Here is a 13,667-nt window from a genome sequence, read left to right as displayed (position 1 = left end):
ATGTTACGTTTTGTTCTTGAATTTAATTAATTACTAATAATATATCAGTTTTCTGTAAACAAGAAGAGGATTAGAAATGAATGTGAAAATGTATCAAACAATAAAACAAGTTGAAAAAATTCACATAAGGCCAAACTTATTTAAAATACAGAACTCTTATGGTTATACTTATAGATTTCATATATAGATATAGGAAGATGTGGTGTGAGTGCCAATGAGACAACTCTCCATCCAAATAACAATTCAAAAATTAAACCATTATAGGTTAAAGTACGGCCTTCAACGCGGAGCCTTGGCTCACACCGAACAATAAGCTATAAAAGGCCCCAAAATTACTAGTGTAAAACCATTCAAACGGGAAAACCAACGGTCTAATCTATATAAACAAAACGAGAAACGAGAAACACGTATATTTTACATAAACAAACGACAACTACTGTACATCAGATTCCTGACTTAGGACAGGTGCAAACATTTGCAGCGGGATTAAACGTTTTAATGGATCCAAACCTTCTCCCTTTTTCTGAAACAATAGCATAACATCACAACAGAGAAAAATATACGATAAAATATCAATTGCCAGACTTAACTCAATCAAAAAACGTATGATTACACAATGAACGAATAAATTTGATCTGCGATATCTGAATACAAATGCACAGTTAATTAAATCTTAGAGACAAACATTCATGACCAAAAGGCTAACAAACAAATTCAAACACACTGAGAAATATTTAACCAATCAATGTTCACTTTAGAAAAAAACCGTTTTTTTTATAATCTTGAAGTTTATACAAATGTTGTAAGAATAAGTGAAAAATTGAAGATATTACAAATAATCAAAGCTGGTGTACAGACAAGATCCATATAAATAAAAAAATGACAAAAAAGCATTATAAACAGTATCAACAGGTCGAATTAACAAGAAAATACGATTTGAGAGTACTCGCAGTTACTGACAGCTAGTTAAAAGCCAAAACCAATTAATAGTAAAAAATCATGCATCAGAGACTATATGACTGGCGAAATCAGAGATCTATATTTTAAGAAGTTCAGTCTATATTTCAGAAAGAAATCGACAAACAGGAAGTTGATAAGCAAACAATCTTCGATCATCAAGGTAAATCATGTTCATAGAGAGCTTCAATTTCAAAAAGACTCCGTGTGTAGTTTCTGAGAAGAATGCGACGAAAATAGTTTACATGGCCATCATGTGTAAGAATACAACTGTGTACTATACTGTATCTTAACAATTTATCTAGAGGTAGATGAGTTATAAATCTAGAAATGCATTACACAGTAAATAAACTCATCATAGCTACCAGGACTAAATTTAGTAATACGCCAGACGCGCGTTTCGTCTACAAAAGACTCATCAGTGACGCTCGACTCCAAAAAAGTTTAAAAGGCCAAATAAATTACGAAGTTACAGAGCATTGAGAACCAAAATTCCTAAAAGTGTTGCCAAATACAGCTAAGGTAATCTATGCCGGAGGTAGAAAAGCCTTAGTATTACAAAACATTCAAAAATTTGTAAACAGTAAATTTAAAATTTATAACCATATCAATGACAATTCATGTCAGCACAAAAAGTAAATTATGCTCACATAAAGCTTGATAACAAATTTTAAGAAGCTGTGATTTGTGGTCATGAATACAAATGCCACAAAATGTATAGGACGGACCAACAGAATATGGACAGTGGCAAAACCTGAATACCTCCATTACCTTGTCAAAAATGTAAAATAATATCTGCTGATGAATGATACATTTTATTTAAACAAATTGGTATTTTTTAACTTTGCAATATTGATTTACTCGCTCTAACATATTTCGTGTAATCATCATTTTTTTTTACCGTCTGTGTTCAAAGGGTTAATAGTATTGTGTATGATTTAATTATCAGGGCCGTAACTAGCCTCTTTAAATAGTGAGGCAAAATACATTCGCCGAGCGTAGCGAGGCGAAAAATTTTTGACGATGGGTTTGAGGGCCGCTCAAGGCCACCAGAAGCTCTGATAAAAATCGCGCTTCTGAGCGTTTCCCAGACTCTTACATAAAAAGGCAAATAATTTTCAGCTATTTTTTCGACAATGTTCTGATCTCAAAGCAAAAACATAGATTCATTGTTATTTAAGACTATGAGGTTTTAGGGAGAACATTAAAAGACCGATTTGTAGGATAAGGCAAAAATCGTAATTTTCATAATCATTAATACCGGATTTGTCTATCTGTTCTTGTCTTGTATTGTGCTGACTTGTGATTTTTTTATGACTAGGTTAAGATATAGTGACAGTGCAGTCTGAGTAATATACTTTTTAAAAGTACTAGTACTGCTTAAGTCTACCCTATATAGACCATAGAGACCATTTTGACTTTGTTTTGCGGTATTTTAAAGTCTTTTATTATTGAAAACCGTCCAGCAACTATCAAGATGAAGAACAAGAATAAAAACTTTGACCATTGATGATATTTTTTCTATACATTGACATTATGTGCGATTAGCTCCCGTGGATGTGTACCTCATATTCCTTTATTGTCTGTTAAAGAGTCTGAACATCACTTAATGCAAATTAAATCCTTGAATGTAAAAGATTAAATGGCAATACAGTGTTTTTTTCTTCTTCCAAAAATGATTTGATACCGGAAAATTGGTGGACTTACTTTAATTTAAACCATGTCAGTTATCTAGTTTCCTCCACAGGCGCTTGGGTTCTATAATGATACAGATATTTTTAATTTTTTGTTGTTGATTAAGCTATTCAATTTGCATTATTTATTATACATATTATCTTTCACTTCTGTGCATATCTCACCTAGTTTGGAGTGATTTAAACGACTCTGAGAAAATACCCAATTTTACAATCCACGCTAAGAAAAATTGGCTATTTTCTCTGAGTCGTTCAAATCACTCGGAACTAGGTGACACATGCACAGATGTGATAGATATGTATTATAAATATATAGAAAATTGAATATTTTAATCAACAACAAGACATAAAAAAAAATCTGTATCATATACCCAAGCGCCTGTGGTTTCATATACAAAAAAGGCAGTTTGGTATTCTTTGATATCAAGTTCAATTCTCCATGTAGAAAAGAACATTTTTTTCTGTTTCCAGTAGCATCGTATAATAAAATATTTTCTCGCATAATGCCTGGACATCGTTGGACATGCAAACTTACACAGTTTGACACGTTTACAAATGAAAATCAGCAATCAGACTAGTCATTATGTAGGACAATAAATGAACTAAAGACAAACCCGGGACACAGAAGTAAAAACAATAGACCATCAACTCTGAAAACCAAAAGTATAATAGAAACATGGATTACAAAAACATGCAGGGGCGACACCAGAGAGTGAAGAGAACTTGCTTCTTGCAAAACACTTTCCGTGGAAACAATTTGATATGAAAACGTTTTATTTTTTTTGAAATTTAAAACATGAGGCATTTGCCTCATTTGCCTCAATGTAGTTACGGCCCTGATTATTTGAAACTTAATTATTGAGTACTTTACCATTAGCTTTGAAAAAATAAGTTATTCTTTTAAGTGGACATTACTTATAGCACACTAGCGTCGTGTAATACATTTGTACATCAATTTGTATTGCCTTTTGCACACAGGATTTTAAGGGTAAACAGTATTGATATGAAAATGACGAATGAAAGTGTTTATTTGTAATATACAAATACGTCAACAATTAAATGTACCGTTAAGTAAAATTGAATGCTTAATATCATCATTTAAGAAGCTTTCATTTATATATTTCTTGTCAGGTGCGTAAATCGGTCTAAATCATATTCAGGTATTTATTGCCGTCATTACTTAAGTATACCATTATAAACCATTAAAACCGTTTTATGTCTTTATAAACACGAAAAGAATAAACACCATGGGTAACATAGAATATATGTAATTTAATAAACAGAAATAATACTGAATTGTCAACATACACTTTAATAAATAAAGTCTTCATTCAAATATTAATAAAACATGAAAGGCAAGTGTAAAAAGAATAAAACGCATATGAAGTTAAGTGTATAGGGTCTCAACAAGAATCAATATGATTTTCAAATCCTTAGATGATTGTAAAAATCTCAACTTCCGGTAACAAATGCGGCGCCATATTTATTAAATTCATTTTTTACCACTGGTTGTTCTTTTCTGTCGTATTGCGGATATATACGTCTCATTCCATTATAGGAATATTTCCAAGAATTATGCTTTGCAAAAGGTTCTTGACTTGTGGCCATAACTTGCATGGCAGTCTTATAGGGCACTTCCGGTGACTTATGCCAGTCTGTAGTTTTGGTTTCTAGTTTTGCTGGTCCGGTACTGGGAGGTTTATAGCGTTTAGGAAACCTTCTGTGTACTGGGGGTTCTCCGGTTGGTTTTCCTTGATATGTTACAGCATATGACGTATTTAGATCAAAGTTTACTGGTACACGATCATTGTGTTTTAAGTAAACATTGTCTGTGTGATGAAGTCTTAAATCTGGCAATATCAACTTTCTCCCTAAAGTGCGATCATATCGACCCTGTAAAACAGTAAAACGATACTTTAATACTTGACATACAATAAAAAAAAACTACTAGTCATAAAGTTCAATATAATATTTCCATATATCAAGTCACATAAAGGTAATACATAGCAGCAAAACACAGCAGTACTTGATATGATGGTAACAGATTATGTGAAAAGAGTCAAGTCGTGAAAGTTAACTGTATAGTTGATTCTTTCATTCAGATGTTTTCACTGCCGGCAAATCAAAATCTACAACATTTTATTCCGTAGTTTTAAAAAACATGCGTATCAGTCCGTCTAGTCGATGAATGTTCATTAAATGTGTGCTATCCTCATGAAAACACAAGACACTTATAGAATGAGTATGAGCAAACTGGTACTTCTTAATGAGAACCAAAATGAACAATTTCCGCCCATTTAAAAAAGACCGAAAGCTTGCTATGTTACCTACAACTTGGGGTCGTTACAATTCACAAGACATGCTGCATTTGTTTGCACATGTCAGAATTCAGGAACCTGTTGTCCAGTACTTGTCGTTTGTTGATTTGTTTCATTAGTGTTTCTTGTTTCTTGTTTTTTTTATGGATTAGGCCCCTGGTTTTCCTGCTTGAATGGTTTACACTAGTCATTTTGAGGCCCCATATAGCTTGCTGTTCGGTTTGAACCAAAGCTCCATGTTGAAGACCATACTTATACCTAAAATGGTTTACTTTTATGAATTGTGACTTGGATGGAGAGTTGTCTCATTTGCACTCATATCACACCTTCTTATATCTATGTACTAGTATATTGTTCAGGAATACATATATTATCTTTTAATGTCGATTATTAGTTTTGGACTTAACATTTACGTCTAATTGAAGTATCACCAATATTTCTTTTAGTTCATGTTAATCAATTCGGATCTTCTAAGAAAAAAAATCTGATTCATTGTGATAAGCCATATGAGTTCATAGTCATGTTACAACCCATAAATTACTAAATTTGAAGGATTATCATTCACTCACGACAAAATCATTGGCAAGTGGTTTGAGAATGAAAGGATTTCTTTTGAAATTTTCATTTTCAAAAATGTGTCATTAAATTATAATTCAAATTTTTTTTAGTTTCTTTTCCTGCATGTTCGGCTTCCAGTTGCTCATACCTTCATGATCGAATCTTATTGTAGAACTACTAATAGAGGACAAGCTAAAGTAACTGCTACATTAAGGTTATAGTGGTATGAACAAATGTACGTTAATCTAAAGACAAAAAGCTGGCAAAAATTATCTAAAAATCTGTGACCAACATAACGGAGTAACGAATTCCATGAACATATAAAAAATGTTATACAAAAGCAAGACTCCTCAATATTAAGCACCAGAATAAACTGATCTTTTTTCAATAATTGGTTATACATATTTTCCACTGGAATGGATGAATTCAAACATGAAATGATTCTGTGTTTTCCAGACCGTATATAGATGACACTAAAACATGTAAAAAGACACGGTAATTTGAAAAGAATCAATAAAATAACCAATACAGACATACGACAAAAATATGCTAATCAATATAAACACAACTCTGTATATTGTTTAAAATTCTAAACTACTAATCCTTTATAATACTTATTCATGCTAGCCTGAAAACAGTCAATGACTTCGCTTTTAAACGCGTACAATTATTCACATATTGATATAATACAAGCACTTTAATTGTGAAAAACTGAATAACCTATCTTTATTGAAATGCATATGAACCAGGACTTGTTAAAACGGATTACCAGCATAATACTACTGTGTGTTCTAAATGAAATAAAACTATAACCGCATTATTTGTTGATAGAATAATAACGCGGGAAAAAATGCTATACGTCCCGAATTCAATGCATTTTTGTACAATCTTTTTATCATTATTGACTTTTGGAATGGAAGTTTTATTCCAAAATTGGGATTCTACGTTGCTGATTGTGATAGCCAGCGTTTTTTGTTGGATAGCAGGATACTGAGATTACACTGGGTTATGAAATTAAGTATGATGATAAAAACATATCCATTTCATCGACTCCATTTACTCCATAATATTTCATAAGTGCTACATACATATCAAATTAAATTGTATGAATCTAACACAATTGGTATTTAATTCAGATTACTGATATCAAATAAATGTGTAACTATCACAGCCATGTTTAAATTCAAGTATTGTTTGAACAACCTAATATCTATATAGGCCTATTCAAATATCATTTTCCATTCACGACTATTAAAATTCAAAATAATGACACTTTGCCTTTATTCGTGATCGTGTCCCATGAAATAAGAAGAAATTATTTTTGCTATTAATTGAACAAAACAGCTAAATGACATCATCGGTTTTATTTTCTTAATCAGGCATTGGAAACTTTCATCAGAAATATTTCCCCATACTTTCTTTATTTAAAAATGTGGATTTGATCGTTTTCATGTTGACTTTTCAGGTATCATACGGTTCAGGATTTTGGGTCCTTGTTAGAAACACTCATTCAGTGCAAAAACGTTACTGTAAATAAGTTTCGCGTCTTTAACAGATTTGTAGTTACATTTATAAAGGGACCTTCATGTTTTATTTATTTGTTTTGTGTCAAGTCAGTTTTTCAAAATCCCATCAGCCAGCCAGATGAAATTAAAAAAAACCATACACATAAAATTGATAAACACAGCACGTATCCGTGATCTTAACATGATGTCGACTTCTATTTGACGCCATTTAAAAAATAGTAAAGATCTTATTTACTTCAAACTAAAAATTAGTTTTGAATGTTTTATTTTGAACCATAAAATGATTAAGGAAATGCTTAAAATCAAAAGTCACTATAACAATCCTAGTTTCTGATTGATTTTTGATAGATTTTCGAATGTCTGTTATTTTTGTCAAAATCAATACAAGACAGTTTGGCCTATGCTTTGCTATACAAGTCTTACATTGGTGTATAACATATTTGGTTATCCTAAACATTTATACTTACATCACCAAAGTATACTCCATGATCCTGGAAAGAGTGTCGGTTGTCATGCTCAGAAAACACATTGGAAATTTTATAGTTGATCTAAAATGAAAAAAAACAAATCGTCAGACGTGTTTATCATGAAAAGAAAATAACAACTGCAAACATGTCGAAATAAACTTAAGACAGCCTTGGAGGAGATCCAGGAATTGAAAATATCACTACACACAAAGATAAATTGATGTAACACGAACCCTTCTCTCTACTATAAAGAGAGGCCCGGCAAGTCATCGCCTAAAGTGCAATATAAAATAACTAATTTTACCAAACCTGAAATACCAGATTCTTAATAGATTTTAAAATTCTCCGGTAGAACATTGATATTGTTTTCAAAGACACGTATAATGGCACGAAATAAAATATTAAGACGAACTTCCATGAAGACACAATACCTCATGAATGCCTGGACGTCTCTTGTGTCGAACAATATTTGGTCTGTTCCGTATAAAATAGGACATAGCTGGATAATGGTCAAGTAATTCCATTAAATAGTATACAGCTTTTCCGTCTTTTGTTATTTTGGCACAGTAATGGCCGTCAACTATCGTACCTACAGTTATTACATAGTGACGTTTATCTGATCTTCTGAGCTATGTAGTACTTATATCAGGAACTTATATATTGTTCCCAGTTCCCAATTTATATATACTCTTTAAACCTACCAGAAGTTATCATCATTGTCGATCTTATACCAATTACCGAGACATAATTATCATTTAAATCAAAATAATATAATTTAATATCTTTAATTATTATTTAATTTAAATTGCTATTATTACATGTGTATTGACCATGTATTGTGCATTCATTAAAGCGATAATAAGATCAAAATCCGTCTTAAATTTAGCAAGTTAACTTTTGCTGCACTGAAACTTTTAGTAGCATCAATTGATTTTAATTGCATTAATACATGTATATATATTTACCCATTAAACCGTTTGTTAATATATGCTTTTTTAAAGTTAACTCCTGTACGGTACTTGTGCAAATCACCAATATGGAATTCGACCCCTTCTATGTCATCAGTGACAACATATTCAAATTTTAAAAAGCGTGATCGAATGGTTCTTTAAATTAAACACGGAAACTGACGAGGACACACACCAAACCCGTCGTACTAGCCTGCTAGCCTTGCTCACTGCTATACGAGGCTATTTGACGTGCAATCTCATGTTAACTCGCTGATCGGATTTCCGTCGAAGAATCTTGTTAAAAATATAGATTAGGGTTAGTTTATAATATCGACTAACGGCTTAAACAGTATTTTATTTTATTTCGGGAAAAGTACAGACCATTCAAGAAAATAAAAGCAATATACACTATCTCACCAAAGGCCGCTATTTTAATTAGAATAACTCATATCAAACCAACACCTCACCTATCAAATAATATATCTGACCTTTCAGTGATATGTGTTTCTCATATAGTTATAGTATTACTTTTTATTATTTTCAAATTGATGATAAAAGTTTTGAAAGTTGATACTGTGAAACTTTTCAATGCAATTGTTCTGAGAATATAATTCTAAGTGCATGTTAAGTCATAACGACAATACCAAGTAGTTCTAAAAACGATTTCTCCCTAGAAGAATTTTACATGTGTGTCAATGACTTGTTAATTCCTTTAACTTATTTCAATGTTGAACAGTTCCCTTGATATAACATTGATTTATAGCCGAATAAACATCATATTTGATACCATATCATTCGAAATTGGCTATTTACCGGTCTGATTTAAATAGGGTATCTTTAATATAGGTATACACCACGAAACTTCGCACAAACTGCACATTTAATTTAAACGCCAGATTAAAATTCATTGAAATTATCGTTTCTTTGTCGTGAATATGTTATAGCTAAATAATTTTTAATCCGGCGTTTTTTATTCTGCTGACCAGCTAAAATATATATACCATGGTTTTTGCGCGAAATGGTTCTGGAGGTGGCGCGGGCTTTCCTGGCTCGACAAATTGAGCGTTCATCATTGAACCAGTACTTGTATCACATGTTCTTTCCAATTTTGCACTGCTACTTCCACGATGGCCGAACTGAAAGAGAAAAATAATATATCTGTATGTACAAGAATATACACCAGAGCTGGGGTTCCAAGCCTTGGCACAAAGAGGTTCCTACTCGGTCTATGTGGAAAACTTAATCATGAAATAACAACAATTTTACCAAACTTAAGCAAGTATTGTTTGTTAAGTTGTGAACCTCTTGAAAATCCTTACACTATTCAAAGAATTTGTAAACTTGTGTTTCTAGATTTTTTAACTAATTTTCCGGTTAGAAAAATGTAGTAAAAATTTGTTGTTGTCTCACATGCAAACAAAAATCGCTGCAACGATGTAACAAATAGAACTCTTAAATATCATATAGTGATCTCAAAATTATATAAAGAGAGATATTGGAAGATGTGGTATGAGTCCCAATAAGACAACTCTCCATCCAAGTCAAAATTTATAAAAGTAAACCATTTCAAGGTATGGTCTTTAACACGGAGCTTAAGCTAATACCTAATAGCAAGCTAAAAAGGGTTCCAAAAATTACTTATTGGTCAAGTTGATGTCTGTTAACAGTGATTTAGCATTACAGATAAAATAGTTTATACGGTAAGTGAATGTACATGTATGGTAACAAATAAAAGCGCTTTCATTATAGCCTTCATCTGGGGCAATATGCGTGATTGTTTTTCCATAGGCGGTAATAGTAACGTAAACTTGTATATGTATGATGGCTTGTTTTGAAGCTGAGACATATTTTCATATGTGGTGAAATTTTCGGAGCACGAAGTGTGATTAATTTTTCAATAAATTAGCAAACCCCGAGTATCCTTTTGTGATGCGTCTCCTCATGGTAAAAAATCCCATTTTTAACACAATAAGTGCTTTAAAAAATTTAATACTTTGAACACATTTTATAGCTCCTTAGTTTTTACACATTTATTCTATGTTCCCCTTCTTTCTAAGTTAACACAAATGGTTCAGCTCAGTCATTTGTTTATTATAGAAATGTGTCAAATATCACTACACAGAGATCTTTCTTTTACACGTGACTTTTAAGTTCCTTATTTCAAGGCGCATTAGGGATATTGTCCCATTTCCATTTTGACGCCCCAATGTCAATTTATGGTTAAGAAGGCACCTGGCGTGTAAATCTATTTTAAGATTATTCTAACATTACGAAGTTTTAAAAACTATTTATACCATTATATAATCATGCTTACTTGTATACATTCATATAAAAGTGGAAAAACGGGAGTGTTGTAAAATATCTTTACAAGATGAATATCTTATACATTTATTTGATTAACTATGCAAATCTGGATTCGTCTACTTGAATTGTGTATAACGGTAATCTATTTAAATAGTAAGCAGTTTTTTGGGATATTCTCGACGCTTATCTAGGCTTAAATTTATTGAATAAAATGTCAAAGTGAAATTAAATTAAAATCAATAGTAATAAATGCACTTATGTATTTAAACAAATCGTGATTTGATGAAAAGAACATGGTCCCACTTAAAACAAACAAAATAGTTATTTCAATAGGTATATGTACATTTATATTTTATGGGCTAAATAAATACGAAAACTTCTTGTCTTAAAGTGTACATATTAATGTGTTGGGCCTGTAAGAGGCTTTATAAATGTTTGACTTAAAATGAACAGATAGAATGCTTAATACCATATTACATCAATGAAGGTACAAATATACAACTATAAATGGTATTTACTAACATGAACAATCAAGCACTTTTCAGAGCTCGTAAAACAAAAGTGATGGCAACTAACAAGGGGCAAAAAGATGTCCATCTACCTGCCACTGGTCTTGAAAATAAGAATGAAAGAAAAAACATACTTTACAAAAATATCAAAAGACATGTTCGTCTTTTTAATTTGCTACATGCTGATGATCTCATGCTAATTTGCATGCTTAATTTAAAGTTCATAATCCTTGTTGTTCAAAATGAAAATTATAATAACATAGCAACTCAGTTATAACTGTGAATAAAAGTATATTGATCATTTTCCATTTTCACGAAATTAATTATATTTAAACATCATGGAACATTTAATAATTAATGTAAGCAAGTTAAAGGGGATTTAAAGTGGGTGACATAATGAGTTTTGACAATAGAATATACATTGGAATGGATCTTTCTTTGTTGTCGTATATCCTTGTCGTTCTTACAATGATAAACGAGTTCCATTATTCAACCTTCTTTTTGTTATACGATTTACCTTAAAAAAAAGATGGCCTAGAATTTTTTTCTGACTGTTAAAAAATTTCAAGATACGATCGAATCCTTTTCATATTGTGACAATTGTTTACATGATTATTTTGAGAATAGTCCTTTTATTTATTCAAGAATTAGCAAAACAATTTGACAATGTATAAGTTAGAATGTGATAATATCTACAATTTGTTGTGACTTGTAAAAATTTTGAGAAAAAAAAATGTTTTCGAGTTTCAGACTATTTCGGCTGTGAGCATCAAAATTTAAAAAAAGTTAAAGGGTATTATAATATCTTTAGAAGATCAAACAAGGAAAATAAAGCTTGAGGTATCTCACATAACATTTGAATTTTCAGTGAAAATGTAGAAACAGAAAATATAGAGTGTACAAATATGTCTTTGGTAGAAATTATCTTTCGAATTTAAATAACATGCATTAAAACATTTTCTTATCCGTCATTCACATAATAGATCTAATCAATATAATACAATATATGTAAATAGATTTTTAATTTAAATAAACAATTGAAATTAAATAGCAAATACTTACCCAAGATCCATCTGGATCAACTGAAGGAACAAACTGTCTTCCTCGTCCCATTTTTAACTTTTAAAATCCTTAATATATCCCCTTCATTCCGTCAAATAAAAAACTACCAAGTCATTAATTTCGATTAAATTACATGTTGTCCGTTACTTAACAACTTTCATATTTTAAAACTATTAGATTCACTACATGTAAATCAGATCACAGGAAATCAATCGTACTTATCAACGATCAGACATTTAACTGTGACGTATCGCTGGCACAACCGAGTCCTTGGTTACCACCCGTAAAAAGGGGGAGGTGGACGGTCAAATAAATACAACGTAATCTGTGTTGAAAACACAATAGGCATTTAATTGAATAGCTCAATTAAAAGTATTTGTTTGTTAATGGGTCAATAATCGCAGGAGTTAAAGGGAGATCACGCAATTATTATCAATAAAATATTTGAAATTAAATAACGCTAAAATACAATTATTTCATGTCAGTTCAGCTCATATTAACATCGAGAGATCAGTGCAATTTCATCGAATTTAAAACGTTCTTAGCTTTTAATAAAACAGAGACATGTAATATATGCCTCTAGGTTAATTATTCAAAATATATAAGATTTATTCCGTGAAACATTTATTCATGGACTTTTGGTTAATTTCAATGAGACATGTGGCGTGATTAAAAATCCATACTTTATGATAAATTGTAAGATATTTTCAATACAAGTGACAATCATAGTCTGGAGTGATATCGGTGGCAGTACGGTAAATCTAACAAAGTATCCCCTCTTTCCTGTTTTAGTAAAAAAAAAAAGAGTCAGGGGACAAAAGCAACAGCTAGTTTTCTTATAACAAAAAAGCCGTGACATGCTTTTCCATCGCTCGTTGAAAAACATAACGTTAATATATAGACAGGATATCAAAACCACGGTTGAAAAAGTAATCTGGCAAATCATGAATAGGGTGGTAAAGATGCCAGTATCAGTGAAACGATATACGAGTTCCACTTTTATGTTTTTGATAGTCTAGTAAAAAAAAGATATGTGTATGTGTGTGGGAGAAAAAAAAGGGATGTCAATAAGTTATTACTGAATTAAGAAAAATAGTTATATACAGATAAGGGAATAAAAACAACTATCTGTACACTTTTACAATATCAACCCTGTTTTATCTACGTTTTTAATGATAAGCCTAGTTAACAAATTAAAAAGCTTTACAAATGATAAAAATTGAACACGAAGTTTTGAAGAAAATATACATTTTTAATCCTACCCTTTTACATCTTAAACACGCTTGTATTATTTCATTTCGGCATGAGTAAAAATTGCCAAG

The 13,667-nt window shown here is 31.3% G+C and overlaps 1 protein-coding gene across 1 annotated transcript; it reads right to left on the bottom strand.

The window, feature by feature from the left end:
* Positions 1 to 3,903: 3,903 nt before the first annotated feature.
* Positions 3,904 to 12,632, bottom strand: LOC134716098 (testis-expressed protein 36-like). Its single transcript, XM_063578865.1, has 4 exons — positions 12,346 to 12,632; positions 9,472 to 9,606; positions 7,521 to 7,601; positions 3,904 to 4,544 (listed from the first exon to the last, which is right to left on the bottom strand). Exons 1-4 carry the CDS (start codon positions 12,394 to 12,396, stop codon positions 4,104 to 4,106), a joined length of 708 nt encoding a protein of 235 aa, XP_063434935.1. The 5' UTR covers positions 12,397 to 12,632; the 3' UTR covers positions 3,904 to 4,103.
* Between the last annotated feature and the right edge of the window lie 1,035 nt (positions 12,633 to 13,667).

The sequence above is a fragment of the Mytilus trossulus genome, chromosome 4, assembly GCF_036588685.1.
Source record: "Mytilus trossulus isolate FHL-02 chromosome 4, PNRI_Mtr1.1.1.hap1, whole genome shotgun sequence".
Taxonomy (NCBI): domain Eukaryota; kingdom Metazoa; phylum Mollusca; class Bivalvia; order Mytilida; family Mytilidae; genus Mytilus; species Mytilus trossulus.
Note: the sequence above shows the minus strand (reverse complement) of the source record. Positions and strands in the feature narration are given on the sequence as shown.